This window comes from Ranitomeya variabilis, chromosome 1 (assembly GCF_051348905.1).
Source record: "Ranitomeya variabilis isolate aRanVar5 chromosome 1, aRanVar5.hap1, whole genome shotgun sequence".
In the NCBI taxonomy this organism is placed as follows: domain Eukaryota; kingdom Metazoa; phylum Chordata; class Amphibia; order Anura; family Dendrobatidae; genus Ranitomeya; species Ranitomeya variabilis.
Genome location: NC_135232.1, coordinates 202702506 through 202719656, shown reverse-complemented (window position 1 = coordinate 202719656; position 17151 = coordinate 202702506). Strand labels below are relative to the sequence as shown.

General features: G+C 48.9%; 1 protein-coding gene across 1 annotated transcript in view; it reads left to right on the top strand.

Annotated features, from left to right (window-relative positions):
* The window catches only part of CCDC60 (coiled-coil domain containing 60), a 329554-nt gene that overhangs the window by 250188 nt on the left and 62215 nt on the right, over positions 1-17151 (top strand). Inside the window, exon 11 of the mRNA XM_077292073.1 lies at positions 11919-12059. Within this exon, the coding sequence (XP_077148188.1) occupies positions 11919-12059 (141 nt within the window). The remainder of the gene's footprint in view (positions 1-11918; positions 12060-17151) is intronic.

The window sequence follows — 17151 nt, the reverse complement described above, 5'->3', positions numbered from 1 at the left end:
GCCCTCCTCTTTCCTCAGCTGTACAGTTTTCTCCAACCATTCTTATGATTGTCATATCTTCGCTGGAGAATCTGGCAGAGTCATAACACACCCCTCATCCATCTTGTATTAAGATTTGCTCTCTATAGATACTAAATTCGGGCTAGTAGGACACACAGTTCCAGAGAAATATGTACTTTTTTACCTGTTGGAATTAGAGGTTGCTCCTTGCAGGGGTTGATAGATCCGCCGATGGACTATAACAATATGTATTTATTATTTTCTTAGCCTAAACCGTTGGCCCAATATCTTACAATATTAGGACAAAGAGCCTCATGTTTTACAAGCGAGATCAGACCAGTTTCTGCTAGCACAACTTTCCACTGCAGCTATGCCGGTCGTAAATTCCTTTGCTCCCAGAGCTAGAGGCAATAAAATCTCCCCCACACACATTGAAAAGGAAAGCTAAACCCTGAAGTAAAGGTCAGGGGGTCAGCGCCCACACTTTAGGTGCTGGCAATGAGAGACTAACACTTATATTATATTTCATACAATATCGTGACACCTCCCCCTTTTGGTCTGCGCTACGGAGGCAGGACCTTTCGGTGCTCCTCCATGAGCACCTCAGCAGGTTCACCCCGGCGGGACAGTCCTTCTGCATTTCCATGCTCCCTGCCCGTTTTGTGTTCAATGGTGAAGTCAAACAGCTGAAGGGCAAGGCTCCAGCGTAGCAACCTGCCATTGGTTCCACACATAGCGTTTAGCCAGAGCAGAGGGTTGTGGTCGGTCACCACAGTGAAGGTACGACCGTACAAGTAGGGCTGCAGGCGCTGCAGGGCCCAGACTATGGCCAGGCACTCCTTCTCAATGGTGGAGTAGGCCACTTCCCTCGGCAAAAGTTTCCAGCTCAGGTACAACACGGGGTGCTCTTGATCCTCCGAGTCAACCTGGCTGAGCATAGCACCAAGGCCAAACTCGCTGGCGTCGGTCTGTACCAAGAACGGTCGACTGTTGTCGACTGCTTTCAACACAGGGGCGTTGCACAGTGCTGTTTTCAACGCCTGGAAGGCCCCTTCACAGCCATCGGTCCAGTTGACGATGTGGGGTAGCTTCTTCCTGGTGAGGTCCGTCAAAGGTTTGGCCAGGCTACTATAGTGCTGAACGAAGCGCCTATAGTACCCTGCAGTGCCCAGGAAAGACATCACCTGTTTCTTGGTCCTGGGAGTGGGCCAGTCCACGATCGCTCCCACTTTCTCAGGATCTGGCTTTAGGGTGCCTCCGCCTACCCGGTGCCCCAGGTAGTGGACCTCCCTCATGCCCATCTGGCACTTTCCCGGCTTGATAGTCAGTCCTGCTCGGTGAATTCGCCTGAGCACCTCCTCGAGATGCTGCAGGTGTTCCTTCCAGGAGGGACTGAAGATGGCAATGTCATCCAAGTACGCTACGGCGTACTCCTCCAGTCCCTGAAGCAGGAGGTTGACCATCCGCTGGAAAGTGGCAGGGGCATTTTTCATACCGAAGGGCATGACCGTGGACTCGTACAGTCCAAAGGGTGTGATAAAGGCGGACTTCTCCTGCGCCTCGGGGCTCAGGGGAAACTGCCAGTATCCTCGACTCAAATCCATTATTGTCAGGTATTTTGCGCCAGCTAACTTCTCAAGCAGCTCCTCGATGCGCGGCATTGGGTGCGCGTCAGAGGCTGTAATGGCGTTGAGCCCCCTGTAGTCCACGCAGAGCCGGGTGATCCGGTCCTTCTTTGGCACGAGACCTACGGGTGAGGCCCACGCGCTCTTTGACCGTCGAATCACCCCCAGCTGTAACATCTCATCGATCTCCTGGAAAAACCTGGTCAGAGATTCGATAGGGTGTTCGCCGTAGTGGGGCATGATTCCCGGTGTCCACCTTGTGGACTGCTAACTCAGTCCTTCCAGGTCGGTTGGAGAACACGACCCGGAAGGGTTCCAGTGTGGTTTGCAACTGCAACCGCTGTGGTTCAGTTAGCGAGGTGCTTACCTCCACGTCCTCAATAAACCCACCGGCCTTGGCTTGGGCCAGCATGTCCAGGAGGGTGTCTTCCTCCCCGTCTTTGGGCAAGCTGCAGACCGGTAGGACGAAATGTTCACGTTCGTGATGAGCCTTTATCATGTTGACGTGAAAGGCCTTTCGCCTACCCCGAGCGTGGTCAAGCGTGACCACGTAGGTGACCGGGTTGAGCTGCTGGTGGATGACGTACGGGCCCTCCCAGGCTGCCTGAAGCTTATCCGTTGGCACCGGGACCAGCACCCACACCTTTTGACCCACAAGATAGGTCCTCTCCCGGGCGTTCTGGTCGTACCAGTGCTTCTGGTCAGCTTGAGCCTGCGTCAGGTTGTCATGCACCAACTGCGTCAAGGTCTGCATCTTGTCACGGAAGCGCATGACATACTCCACTATGGACACTTCAGAAGGGTTCGGCTCCTCTTCCCAGGATTCTCTTACCAACCCAAGGGGTCCCCGGACTCACCTGCCATACAGGAGCTCGAAGGGGGAGAACCCCGTCGAGGCCTGTGGAACCTCTCGGTAAGCGAACAGCAGGTGTGGGAGGTATCGCTCCCAGTCGCGCCCTTGTGTCTCAACCAGCATGCGTAGCATCTGTTTGAGGGTACCATTGAAGCGTTCACACAAGCCATTGGTCTGTGGGTGATACGCACTCGATACCAGGTGCTTCACCTGCATTCTCTTACTGAGAGCCTCCATTAGGCGAGACATGAATTGGGTCCCTTGATCAGTAAGCATCTCCCTGGGAAATCCTACACGTGAAAAGATAGCCAACAGGGCATCCGCCACCTTATCTGCCCTAGTTGAAGACAGAGCTACTGCCTCTGGGTACCGGGTAGCGCAGTCTACCACAGTGAGGATGTATTGCTTTCCAGAGCTGCTGGGGACGGCCAGCGGGCCCACAATCTCCACCGCGATCCTCTGGAAAGGCTCCATGGGAGCCTTAAGAGCAGGCCCCGCCTTCCCCACTCTTTGACAGGTGACACAGGAGCGGCAGTAGTTTGACACATCTGTCCCCATCTTAGGCCAATAGAAGGGTTGAGACAGCCAGGCCTTTGTTTTGCTGATCCCCAAGTGTCCAGCTAGCGGGATCTCATAGGCAATCCGTAACAACTCACCCCGGAATTGCTGCGGGACGACCAGCTGTCTTTCCCTCAACCACTCCTTTTGCGATTTTCTGGGTACTGTCTCCCGGTACAGCCTTCCTCTTTCCCAGAACACCCTCTCCTTATCAGTCTCGGAGATGGGCATCTCGGCGAGTTGTCTCAAACTCTCTAGGCTCGCATTTGTGTGCAGAGCGGCCTGAAACTCCTGGCTAGGGGAAGCCAGATGCGACGTCAGGGTCCCTTCCCCATGGGAACCCTCTGGGACCTGCTCTGGGTCCACCTCTGGTTCAGTCATAATGATGACTGAGGAGGGTCCGGAAGGCAGACAGTTTTCTGCGTTCCGGGCACTCTGACTGTGGGTGACAGCAGCTACGTAGGCTGTCTCCCCGGGGATTTCTACCGACCCATCAGCCGACGCTGCTATGGGCTCTACCTCCCCATCCACCCCCATTACCTCAGGAGCATTGCTACTTATCGTCCAGTTACCTTCCTCAGTGGCACTGGTCAATTGCATGGCATCACCGTCCTCACGGTTCCCATGTATCTCCCCATTTCCTGTAGCACCGACACTTGCCCCTGCTAGGGGTTCCTCAGCTGTCTCACTCCGCAGAGCGACGTGGCTGAGCACTCCTTTACCTATGGACAGATCAACTTTCACAGAAAAATCATTATCAGGTTCAGTTGGCACAGGTACAACATTTTCACCATAAATCCTAGGGAAAAAATGGTTATCAGATGCATCATTATAAGATAAAGCATGGTCAGGTAACACATACGATTTCCCATCATCATCATCATCATCATCATCAGGGTTAACGTTATCCTTATTTGCAGATTGGGGAGGTGTGTCAGGGACGTAGTATGCAACCATCCTCCCCAAATCAGTCCCCAACAAAACATCAGTGGGCAAATTATCAGACAGCCCCACTTCCTTCACCCCGCTCCCGGCACCCCAATCAACATAAACCCGGGCCATTGGCAAGGGACAGCTGATGCCCCCAATCCCAGTGACAGTTAGGGTTTTCCCCGGAATGATTTCTTCAGGGGCCGCCAGTTCGGGTCGGATGAGGGTTCGTTCAGCCCCGGTGTCTTTGAGGCCTGTAGCAACATGGCGTCCCATGGTGACGTGCTGTACGTTGTCACACACCCTCCCAACCACACCATCCACCAAAAGAACTGCTGCATTAGGCCCTGGGGCCTTGGATGAGGGGTTCTTCTGCTTGTCTGGACAGTGGGGACTGATATGACCAGTCCGCTTGCAGATGTAACACTGACGAGGTTCGGTGGTAGGTCTGATGCTGTTGGCTACGGGGACAGGACCCCTGGGGTGTTGGCTGGCAGGGGTACTGGCGTTGGTTGCAGGCTTACCCCCTCTCCAGATGGTGGTGACTGGCTTCCGCACTTCCGATCTACGGTTGGCCTCATAGGCATCGGCAATCTGCGCTGCTTTCGTCTCGTCTTTGGGCTCTCTGTCCATCACGAACTGTCGCACCTCAGCTGGGCAAAGACGTAAGAACTGGTCTTTGATCATCAGGTCTCACAGCTGTGCAAAGGTGGTCACTGACAGTCCTTGGGTCCACTGGTCAAAGTGGGTCCCCAGTCCATGTGCCACATCGCCGTAGCTGTCATGTGAGTCACGGTGGAGGTTCCGGAACTTTCTACGGTAAACCTCAGGTGTAAGCTGGTACTTGGCTATGAGAACCTGCTTGATGGCCTCATAGTCACCATCTTGTTCTTGAGGGAGGGCAGCAAACGCCTCCAGAGCTTTGCCTCTCAGCCCTGGGGTCAGGTGTCGTGCCCATTCATCTGTAGGCAGCTGGTACTGTCTGCAGGCTTTCTCAAAGGCCCGCAGAAAAGTGTCCAAGTCCCCGTCCTTTTCCATAACAGGAATGTGATCGGGCCGGGGCTTCGGTATCTGAGCACTGTTGGGCTCATGGCTCCGGGAGGTGGAGGGCATCCCCCCTGCCGGAGCATCTCCAGTTCATATTCTCGCTGGGCTTGGTGCTCAGCTCGTTGGGCCTGGGCCTCTCGCTCGGCTCTCTCAGCCTCTTCGAATTGCAGGACCAGCTGCAGACGTCTCTCTAGGTCATCTGCGGAGCATTGTTGCAGAGCCAGTTGCAGGCGGAGGTCTGCGCTCCCCTGGTTGCAAGTAGGGCCCGTATTCAGTGGTTGGACCTCTGCTGCAGCACCATGTTCGCTTGTGCTGGCTTCTGCGGCCTCTGGGCTCTGTGGCCTGGCTTGGTCTGCTTCAAATTGCACCAGTTCAGCGACCATTTGAGCCTTGGTCTTGCCCTGGGAGTTCAGGCCATGGTACGTGCATATCCCAGCAAGAGCGTCCTTCTTCTGATGGGCGTACCAGGCTTCTCCTTTCGCAGCCATGGTTGCCAAATAAAAGATAGGATAGAAAACGAAGAGAAAGGGAAGGGATAATTACCAGTACACACAATTGTCTCAGGACTAATAAACACTGAGATCATTCTCCAAACTTATTTGCGCAGAGTCCTCACAAGAACTTTGCAAGTTTTTAGTGAGAGGAATGATTGCGCAAACCAGATCACTAATGCTCTAAGATCCCACCGCACTGCCACCAATTTGTCATGAATCCACACCTCTGCCTCCAATTTGTCACGATTCACACCGTGACAGTCACCCCTACGTCACGGATCGGGGTGACTTTAGGCCAACAGACGGCTATCACATGTGCAGGGGGGCTTATCTTAGTTATCCCTCCACTGCTACAATGTCATGAAAAAACACGCACAAGGCTATTGACCTCTTAGTTTACAGCAGGGGCTTATTTTAAGTATCCCACTGCTCTTCAATATTCCACGAACTGCAGGGATTTATGTATATCCCGCTTAGAGTTCCACTTGAAACTTGCAGCTCTCTGGCGCCCCCCTTACCCTCAGGTCAGATTAGGTACTGCACCTAGAGTAACTAGTCGCCAGAAAGGCTGCCTGCTGTGTACTGGCTATTGGGCACGCTGCAGCGAGGCGATATAAATACTCGCACTCAGGCAGGAACAATAATTATCAATGCCGCGGTCGCTACGACTCCCAAAGGCCCAGCACAAAGGTAAGCTGCCACCAGCTTCGATTAAACGGGTCCGAAGCTAACCCAAAACAGTAGCGTAATTCCCTTCAGAAGAACGAACTAGTAATTTATATATTTTACTCCGAAAGTTTAAGGCAGTGTTTACAAAAAAGGCATATAAAGATGTTACAATATGAGACAATTGAAAATGTACAAGGTAATTATAAAATAAAGGGATTAAATGAGAAAAGGGTACACTCACATGTTCTCAGGACATTGCAGGCAGCCAGGCTAGTGGGTGGAGTTCCCATATGTCCCAATGCATCAGGACTGGCAGTCAGGGCTCCTCAGGTAAAAACTAACTGCTGGAAACCTGGCAGAAACTTATAACCCGCAGCCCGTGAGATCACCAACAGGGCTGAGTTAAGATCGCCCTCCTCTTTCCTCAGCTGTACAGTTTTCTCCAACTATTCTTATGATTGTCATATCTTCGCTGGAGAATCTGGCAGAGTCATAACACACCCCTCATCCATCTTGTATTAAGATTTGCTCTCTATAGATACTAAATTCGGGCTAGTAGGACACACAGTTCCAGATAAATCTGTACTTTTTTACCTGTTGGAATTAGAGGTTGCTCCTTACAGGGGTTGATAGATCCGCCGATATACTATAACAATATGTATTTATTATTTTCTTAGCCTAAACCATTGGCCCAATATCTTACAATATTAGGACAAAGAGCCTCATGTTTTACAAGCGAGATCAGACCAGTTTCTGCTAGCACAACTTTCCACTGCAGCTATGCCGGTCGTAAATTCCTTTGCTCCCAGAGCTAGAGGCAATAAAATCTCCCCCACACACATTGAAAAGGAAAGCTAAACCCTGAAGTAAAGGGAAGGTGGGTCAGCACCCACACTATAGGTGCTGGCAATGAGAGACTAACACTTATATTATATTTCATACAATATCGTGACAGCATCATTCTGAAGCCGTATCGGATTCCATAGGCCCGCAGAGAGGTGATCTCAAAGGAAGTGAAGCGGATGCGGATTTTAGGGATCATTGAAGAGTCCAAAAGTGGCTGGTCCAGTCCCATAGTGTTGGTGCCAATATCAGATAAGGTGTGGCCCTTCTGTAATGACTACAGGAAGCTCAATGAGGTCTCGAAGTTTGACACCTACCCAGTGCCTAGGGTAGATGAGCTTATTGAGAGGCTAGGATCAGCTCGATACATCACCACCCTGGACCTCACCAAAGAATACTGCAAAATTCCCCTGTCCAAAGTGGCCAAGGAGAAGATGGCCATTTCAACACTAGACAGATAGACGGATGTTACCAGTACGTGAGGATGCTGTTTGGATTCCAGGGAGCTCTGGACACTTTCCAGAGAGCCATGGACCAGATCTTAGCACCCCACAAAAAGTATGCAGCGGCCTACCTAGATGATATTGTCATATTCAGTAAGGACTGTTGTAGTCATCTTGGCAAAGTTCATGCCATGCTTGATGCCCTAAGGAAGGCGCACTTTACCATCAATGCAACAAAATGTGCTCTGGTGATGGAAGGAGCCAAATATCTGGACTACATGGTAGTAGAGGGAAATAAGACCCAAAATAAATAAGGTAGAAACGATCCAGAGCTGGTCACAGCCCCTCTCCAAAAAGCAGGTCCTGGCATTTCTAGGTATTGTGGGCTACTGTCGAAGATTTGCCCCTAACTTTGCCCTGATAGCAGCCCTACTGACGGATCTTCTGAAAGGGACGAAGCTGGCTATGGCTAAGCGGTTCCTGGAAGCCGAGGCTGCCTTCCAGGAACTGAAACTGGTCCTCTGTAAACAGTCAGTTGGTGGCGCCAAGTTCTCCAAAGAGTTTGTGGTCCAAACGGACACATCGGATGTCGGGCTGTGAGCAGTTTTGTCCCAGGAGGATAACAGAGAGGAACACCCTGTAATGTACTTCAGTCAGAAGCTCTCTACATGGGAGAAGAACTATTTAATAGTGGAAACATAATGTCTGGCCATCAAGTGGGCGTTGGACACTCTGAGATATTACCTGTTAGGTAGAAGGTTCAGGATAGTGTCGGCCCATGCCCCACTAAGGTGGATGCGAGAGAAGAGGGGAAACAATGCCCAAGTAACTAAGTGGTTCCTAGCTCTACAAGATTTTAATTTTCAGGTGGAGCATAGCACCTGGGAAACAACATGGGAATGCAGATGCCCTATCAAGGGTCCATTGTATGTTGGCAGAAGGTGTCAAGTCCCTCGCCTTTGGGCAGAAAGGGAGGTATGTAAGGTGTCAGCTGGACTGATCATGGATGGCAGGTATGTGTTCCCCAGGTGCCATACCTCGGTGATGTAGGACCCAAAGAAGCAGGCTCCAGCACTTATAGTGCTTAGAGGTGTTTTTATGAGCCCAGATTATGGGTCCAGGTTTTACGAGCAGCTGAACGAACTGTGTGGAATCAGCTGCTCGCTTACTTAAATGGCTGAGCCCGTGTGTTATATGGACTTGTTATTTTCCATTTTGTTCTGTAATACCTTTGTTTATCTGGTGGAGCTTGTTTTACTTTGTAACCCTGACAATTTATGAACTCCTTTAATAAACCACCCATTTGTTTGGAATCAGCTAACTAAGTCCCGTGTGTGAACCAGAGTCTAGTGCAAAGCAGATTCCTAACAGGATATAAAACCATTAATCTGGACCTTGGCATTTGGAGATCAATACAAGACTGCCATCCATCCTCTGAAGCCTTGTCCAAGGCCAAATCCTAGAAGGGCCTTCTTAACGTAGGCCTTCTCAACCAAATCAAATGCCTTAGCAGCATACAGAGATGCTAAGGCACAATCTCCCTGTTCTTTCCCAGAAAACTTTGCAATTACCTGTGCTTTCTAATGGTGGTGAAGAAGGCAACTCAATTTTTTTTTTTGTTCTTTTAATATTTTTTTTAGACCCCCCCCCTCAGGGGACACGAACCTGTAATAGTCTGATTTATTTTTCTATATACTGCAATGCCATGTCCTTTGAAGCCCAGATGGCTGCTATTGTAACCCATCAGCACCTTCTCAACTGCGCTGTGGGAGGGTGGCAGTAAATGTTTGGACACACCTTCTCATTTAAAGATTTTTCTGTATTTTCATGACTATGAAAATTGTAAATTCATACTGAAGGCATCAAAACTATGAATTAACACATGTGGAATTATATACTTAACAAAAAAGTATGAAACAACTTAAAATATGTCTTATATTCTAGGTTCTTCAAAGTAGCCACCTTTGCTGATGACTGCTTTACACACTCTTGGCATTCTCTTGATGAGATTCAAGAGGTAGTCACCGGAAATGGTCTTCCAACAATCTTGAAGGAGTTCCCAGAGATGCTTGTGAGATCTTTTTGGAACTCCTAGAGTGAACCCGCAGATCCGCAACAACGAACCTCCCAAGGGTGAGCTAACCTGATTTACCACCCCCTATACAGGGAGCGCTAGGGGCAGGCCCGAGGGAGACTATTGCCGCAGAAGCTGGCACCTGGGAACAGGAAGTAGATTCAAATGAGAGTGGGAAAGCGTTGGATAGATTTGCGGGAAAAGACACAGGACGGACTGGTATAGGCTGGATACAAGCGAGACACGAAGAAAACTGGAAATGGCGGAGACACGAAAGTAGCTGGGCTGGACAGGGACACAAGGCTGACAGGGTACAAAGAAGACACATGACTGGCTGGAACGGACAGTGACACAGGGAAGACTTAATTAGACGGAAACACGGGGCAGGCTGGACAGAGCCGAGATTCAGGACAGACAGCGTAGAGGCAAAGGAGGACCTGGGTCATAAGGAACACAAATGACAATCAGGCAAGGAGCAGAGGGAGGGCTGAACTTAAATACACGGCGTGCAGTAGGACTTCCGGGTCAGGATCCTCCAGGGTCACAGAGTGGAGGTACGGCATGTCTGCATATCAGAATGAGGAAGTGTGCATGCGCAAGAGGAAGCTGGAGTGAGACGTACGCACGCGCACCCAGCGAGATCCAGGAACCAGCGGTGAGTTATGAAGAGGAGAGAGAAGGACGCGCGCCTGCAGGAGGAGCACGATGGAGTGGGTAAGTATGCCGGCAACGGGGGAGAGAGCAGCAGGCAGGGCGGCAAGCGGGGCAGCGGGGGCGACGGCGTGGAGCGGCGCCGTGACAATGCTTAGCACTTGTTGGCCCTTTTGCCTTCACTCTGCGGTCCAGCTCACCCCAAAGCATCTCGATTGGGTTCAGGTCTGGTGACTGTGGAGGCCAGGTCATCTGGCGTAGCACCCCATTACTCTCCTTCTTGGTCAAATAGCCCTTACACAGCCTGGAGGTATGTTTGGGGTCATTGTCCTGTTGAAAAATAAGTGATGGTCCAACTAAACGCAAACCGGATGGAATAGCATGCTTCTGCAAGATGTTGTGGTAGCCATGCTGGTTCAGTATGCCTTCAATTTTGAATAAATCCCCAACAGGGAACCAGGCATGTAGAGTCCATCCGTTCACCTTTTCTGCGTTGCACAAAGACACGGTGGTTAGAACCAAAGATCTCAAATTTGGACTCATCAGACAAAAGCACAGATTTCCACTGGTCTGATGTCCATTCCTTGTGTTCTTTAGCCCAAACAAGTCTCTTCTGCTTGTTGCCTGTCCTTAGCAGTGGTTTCCTAGCAGCTATTTTACCATGAAGGCCTGCTGCACGAAGTCTCTTAACAGTCGTTGTAGAGATGTGTCTGCTGCTTCAACTCTGTGGCATTGACCTGGCCTCTAATCTGAGCTGCTGTTAACCTGCGATTTCTGAGGCCTGTTGACTCGGATAAACTTATCCTCAGAAGCAGAGGTGACTCTTGGTCTTCCTTTCCTGGGGCGGTCCTCATGTGAGCCAGTTTCTTTGTAGCGCTTGATGATTTTTGCAACTGCACTTAGGGACACTTTCAAAGTTTTCCCAATTTTTCTGACTGACTGACCTTCATTTCTTAAAGTAATGATGGCCACTCGTTTTTCTTTACTTAGCTGCTTTTTTCTTGCCATAATACAAATTCTAACAGTCTATTCAGTAGGACTATCAGCTGTGTATCCACCAGACTTCTGCTCAACACAACTGATAGTCCCAACCCCATTTATAAGGCAAGAAATCCCACTTATTAAACCTGACAGGGCACACCTGTGAAGTGAAAACTATTTCCGGTGACCACCTCTTGAAGCTCATCAAGAGAATGCCAAGAGTGTGCAAAGCAGTCATCAAAGCAAGAGGTGGCTACTTTGAAGAACCTAGAATAAAAGACATATTTTCAGTTGTTTCACACTTTTTTTGTTAAGTATATAATTCCACATGTGTTAATTCATAGCTTTGATGCCTTCAGTGTCAATGTACAATTTTCATAGTCATGAAAATACAGAAAAATGTTTAAATCATTAGACGTGTCCAAACTTTTGGACTGTACTATATATATATATATATATATATATATATATATATATATATATATATATATATATATATATATACAGTATATATATATATATATATATATATATATATATATATATATATATATTATATATATTAGGATGTTTTATACAATTGCAACATTATGCTGTGATAGACTGAGTGACCAGCCATCGTCTGATAGTACCTGAATTCAGAAAGACTATTATGTGTCCTATATATTGCGTGAACTATAGTACAGGTTGTGGTACTTTCAAGGCTAATTGTTTACCATGCTTTATCCATTTCGTATATCACTATGACAGCTCCCCGACCCCTCGTTTGTCTTCTACAAACCTTTTCATAAAGAAGAAAAGCAATCTGTCCTTAGAGATGAGGGAAACATTCTTTGAGGTGGCTGATGAAGCAGATATCTACTTACATGATAAGGTGGAAGTTATGGAAAGGCAAGTACAAACTTACATCCAATAAGAAATAAAAACTGAAAGAAATGAACTGAAATATAAGTTTATGTGCATGCAGCAAGTAGATGCATGTTCACACTGGCCACTAAGCACACAAAACCCAACATAAAACCAAATGAGCAAATACCCTGCAGTAAATACCGTATTTTTTGGATTATAAAACACTTTCCCAAAAAGTTTTGGGGATAATGGAGGTGCATCTTACCTAAATGTAGCTTACCGAGAGGGGCGGCTGCAGTGGAGGGGCACCCCAGGAGGCAGGATTGCTGCTGCAGTAAGCTGGCCACGGTAGCAGGAGTGGGACAGTGTTTTGGGCTCCGGGTTGGGAGATGGGAATGATTGGCAGTTCGAGGCTGCAGCGGGCTCCAGGCTGTCAGAGAATGTCAGAAGTACCCGTACTTCCCATCCTTTACACTGCGGTGGACTTCGGGAAAATGGCTGCAGGTACACATTGTGGTACTTTCAAAGCTAACTGTTTACCATGTTTTATCGATTTTGTATATCATATATGACAGTTCCCCGAACCCTCGTTTGTCTTCTACAACATTTTTCATAAAGAAAAGCAATCTGTCCTTAGAGATGAGGGAAACTTCTCCCGAGATCTCGGCTCCCAAGATCTCAATGTGTGCATGCACCGTCTCCAGCGGCCATTTTCCCAAAGTTCATTGTAGTGAAAAGGATGGGAAGTGCAGGGACTTTCAACATTTTCTGAAGCCAAGAGCCTACCGCACCACCAAACACCCCTTCTTCTCAGCCTGGGAGCCGCAACATCGCTACTCCCCTGCCGCCAGCTCCCTGCAGCAGCAATCCTGCCTCCTGGGACCACTGGGGTCCTCTGCAGCTGCACCCCCCCGTTAAGCTACCGTGAAACCAGACTATAAGATGCACTACCATTTTATTAAAAAAAATGTTTTTCTATTTTCCGTCCCAAACGGGGTGCTTCTTATGGTCCAGTGCATCTTATAGTCCCCAAAATACTGTAATTAAATAGTAATAGCATATGAAAATAACATAGGGTACTTGGTTAACGTAATATTGATCAAAAAAGTGTAAAAGTCATCCTACCATGTCAAGGTTAGCCTATTCGGGATGGTCCTAACCTGTAGTATTAAAACCTTACCATTTATCTAATGACGTAAATGTGAATAAAGCCCGAGAAGGACCGAATCCCCTTCTAATGGACACCTAGCAGTGGGAAGCTATATAAAGGTAATGTCCAGCTCAAAGAAAAGAGAGGCCACACCTTTATTTGCATAGAATGCAGAAACCTGAAACAAAAACCTCAAGGAATGAACTGGCGCATGTTCAAACTGGTCAAAACCGAAGATGAAAACAAAATGAGCAAATAAATAGCAAAAAGTGCATGAAAATTATATAAGGTACTTGGTTAACAAAATTTTGATTAAAAAAAGTGGCAAGATGGCTTTTACTTTTTTTGGTCGGATGGTTTTTATGTGAACATGTGCCTACTCGTTACATGCATACCAACTTATATTTCAGTTAATCTCTTTAAGGTTTTGTTTCAGGTTTTTGCTCTCAAATATTGTGCAAATATGGTCTTGACCTCCTCTTTCCTTGAGCTCAACATTATGTTTATCTAGCTCCCCACTGCTCGATATCCATTAGTCGGGGCCCCAGTCCTTCTCGGCACTTATTCACATTTACGTCATTAGACAAATGGTAAGGTTTTAATACTAAAGGTTGGGAACATCCCAAATAGGGTCACCTTGACGCAGTGGGATGGCTTTTATGCAGTGGCGTAACTTGAAACTCATGGGCCCCGATGCGAAAGCTCCAACGGGACCTCCAAATATTTTGAATCTTTAATAGCAATAGTATTTTTCTAGTCAAAAGGGACTTTTAGGGCCCCCTAGGCTCCAGGGACCGGGTGCAATTGTAACCCCTGCTCCTGTTGTAGTTATGTAAGAGGGTGGTGCTGTTATTGACAGTAAGGAACACGCTGTCACTTTAAGAGGCTGCACCCCCTTGTCTGGCGTGATGGAATGTTCTGCTTCTCCCCTGCAATAATCGTTGGAATGAACTAGTCTGTGCAGAGTGCAGGTGTGGAGCTGGAGCAGCGTGTGTGAGCTGAGGCTGCTTCAGAGAGGACTTTTTGTGCTGATAGCTGAAAGAGAGAAAAACTGTGTCCTGATATAGCTGCAAGAGAGTCACGAAGATAAAGAGAAAGGGATTTATAGTTTCCAAGAGCATCCCTAGGATCCAGAAGCAAGGAGAAGACCCCGTTACACAGAGCTGACAGAAAGCCATGTGCACCACCATATTAGACTGCTGGGGGCCCCCTGGGACTGGACCTGATTCTCCAACATCACCATGAGTTTGTTCCTGTTTGGTGCACCTGTTAGGGCCTAGTGTAGGCTTCAATAGTCAGTACACGGGAACCGTGTGGCCTACTTAGTAAAGGCCAGGGAGGTTATATGTAGAGTAGCATCATCACTCGTTTATTGTTTACATTTGCTTGTTAGACATATTTTGAGTCTGCAACCGTGCTGTTTTACGGAAAAGTTAAAGTTCATAACTCTTGTAAATTGTCTGTTGCCATTATATACCCCTGCTTGCATCTTCCTCATTCCCTTCATTCCTTGCCTTCCAATAAATCTACCCATTAGCAGTGGCGGGAATGCTAATGTTATTGGAGATGCTGTGGGCATTGGTGGAACCCCTGCAAGGACACTCCCTATGGGCACCATATTTAGTGTGCTACCAAAGTTTGACGGCAAGAATATGCCACTGTACGACTGGGTGTCCCGGCTGCAAAGCACCCTGAAGATTTATACCATCAGCCCAGACCTTGAAGTGGACATTGCGTTAAATGCCCTAGAGGGAGAAGCCCGTAGAAACGTCTGCCTAGAACCAGAACTCACCCGTAGTGCCCTGATGGAGCTAGTGAAGTTCCTGGAAGAGATCTACGGTGAGACTGCTAGCGCCGGACACCTTTGCGCCAAATTTTTCTCTAAGCTGCAGCGGGAAGAGGAAGGAATTTCTTAGTATGCAACAGCACTGCAAGAAGTGTTAACAGAGGTGCAGAGAAAGGAGGCGGATGGATTTGGCGGCATGGGCTCTAAAGACCGGATACTCCGGGAGCAATTCATTCTGGGACTGCACAGCACATCCTTGAGGCGAGCACTGTCAGAACGGGTCCAGGCAGATCCGGCCCTTACGTTTCGTCAAATCCTGGCGGAAACAGTGGCCCGAAGTAAAGAAGAGAGCTATGCGTCTGGGTTGATGCGTGTCCAGGACGCCAATACCAGAGGGGACCCAAACCATCAGGAGGTGCTGGTCTAGGTGGTGCAAGACATGCAGCGGTCCCTTGTCAACGTGCACGAGAAACTGACCCAGATGGAGCGAAGAGTGGGGGAACTACAACAGTCTGACCCACCATACTCATGCCACCATTCTGCAGCCCGACCGATAAGGGATCAGTGGGAGCAAGCCCCCTCCCGTCAGGCATCGGAGGCACGAGGACAGGCTCGAGGTACCCCTCGGCGAGGAGAAGGCATCCAATGCTGGGAATGTGGAGGACGGGGGCACCTTGCCAGAGACTGTCAAAACTATACTCAAGGCCAGCGGAAGCCGCCGTTAAACTACCAACCCCCGCAGTAGTGCAGCACTCTGCAGGGGAGGCGAGAAGAGAGGCCGCTCCATATCATAACGAACACTTGATTGCTGGGAGCCCTATCCTACATGCTGAATTCGAAGGAGTTCTAGTGGATTGCCTGATAGATACCGGGTCACAAGTGACAACGATGCCAGAAGAGTATTTCAGGCAGCATTTCCAGGACCTGGCCAAGCCAGAAAAAGAGACATTGATCTGGTTGTTTGCTGCCAACCAACAACCGATCCCGGTCACAGGGGTCGTGTGGATGAATATTCGAATCTGTGGGCAAGAAGTTGGGAGAAAAGGGATCCTGCTAGTCCCTGAGCCTATCAAGGAGGATGTGCCTGTAGTACTGGGAATGAATATCCTACGTGAACTCGATCAGATTATGTTTACCAAACAGGGACCTGGATATTGGAAGAAGGCTACTACACATAAACCTACTCAAGAAGCCCTTCAATGACTGATCCGCTTCTGTGGGACGCAGAAGAGTGTGCCATCTTATCAGATGGTAGGGGCCATCAGGGCTCCTGGTAAAGAACCTGTAATCCTACCTCCCGAGCGAGAAACTATAATATACCTTCCAGTGGGAACTCACCGCAACCTTGACGGGTTGGAAGTGGTTGTTCAGCCTGTGGTAGGCGGAGGAGTGGATCAAGAAGTCATGATAGCTTGTACGATAGCTGTGGTCCAGCGAGGACATGTCCCCATAAGAGCTTTGAATGTGGGCCCCGGGGAGGTCACCTTGCCACGAGGGACAGATCTGGCCCTGGTGTACCTACATAATGGTGAAGTGGTGAGTCAGAAGGAGATGTCTTTATCACCGAAAGAAGGCGTGGGGTGGACCCTAGCAGTTACTGCAGGGGGCGAAGAGACGCCATTCCCGGAGTGGAGTGGGCGGGTCATCCTTGATCAAATGGAAGTGGATGTGAAGGCTCTGGGCCCTGAGCGTGTGCAAGCAATAGAAACTATGCTGTGGGAAAATCAGGCCGCATTCGCCCGTCACTCCGAAGATTTCGGCTGTACTGAAGCCATCACGCATGAGATACCAACTGGGGAAGCTCGTCCAATTCGAGAACGATACCGGCAGATCCCGCCCAAGATGTATCAAGAGGTGAAAACATTACTGAGGCAGATGCTGGATTCAGGAGTGGTGCAGAGTAGTCAGAGCTAGTGTTGAGCATTCCGATACTGCAAGTATCGGGTATCGGCCGATACTTGCTGTATCGGAATTCCGATACCGAGATCCGATACTTTTGTGGTATCGGGTATCGGGTATCGAAACAACATTAATGTAATAATGTGTAAAAGAGAGAATTAAAATAAAAAATATTGCTATACTCACCTCTCCGACGCAGCCCGGACCTCAGCGAGGGAACCGGCAGCGTTGTTTGTTTAAAATTCGCGCGTTTACTTGGTTACGTGAAGTCCCGGCTTGTGATTGGTCGCGGCGGCCAT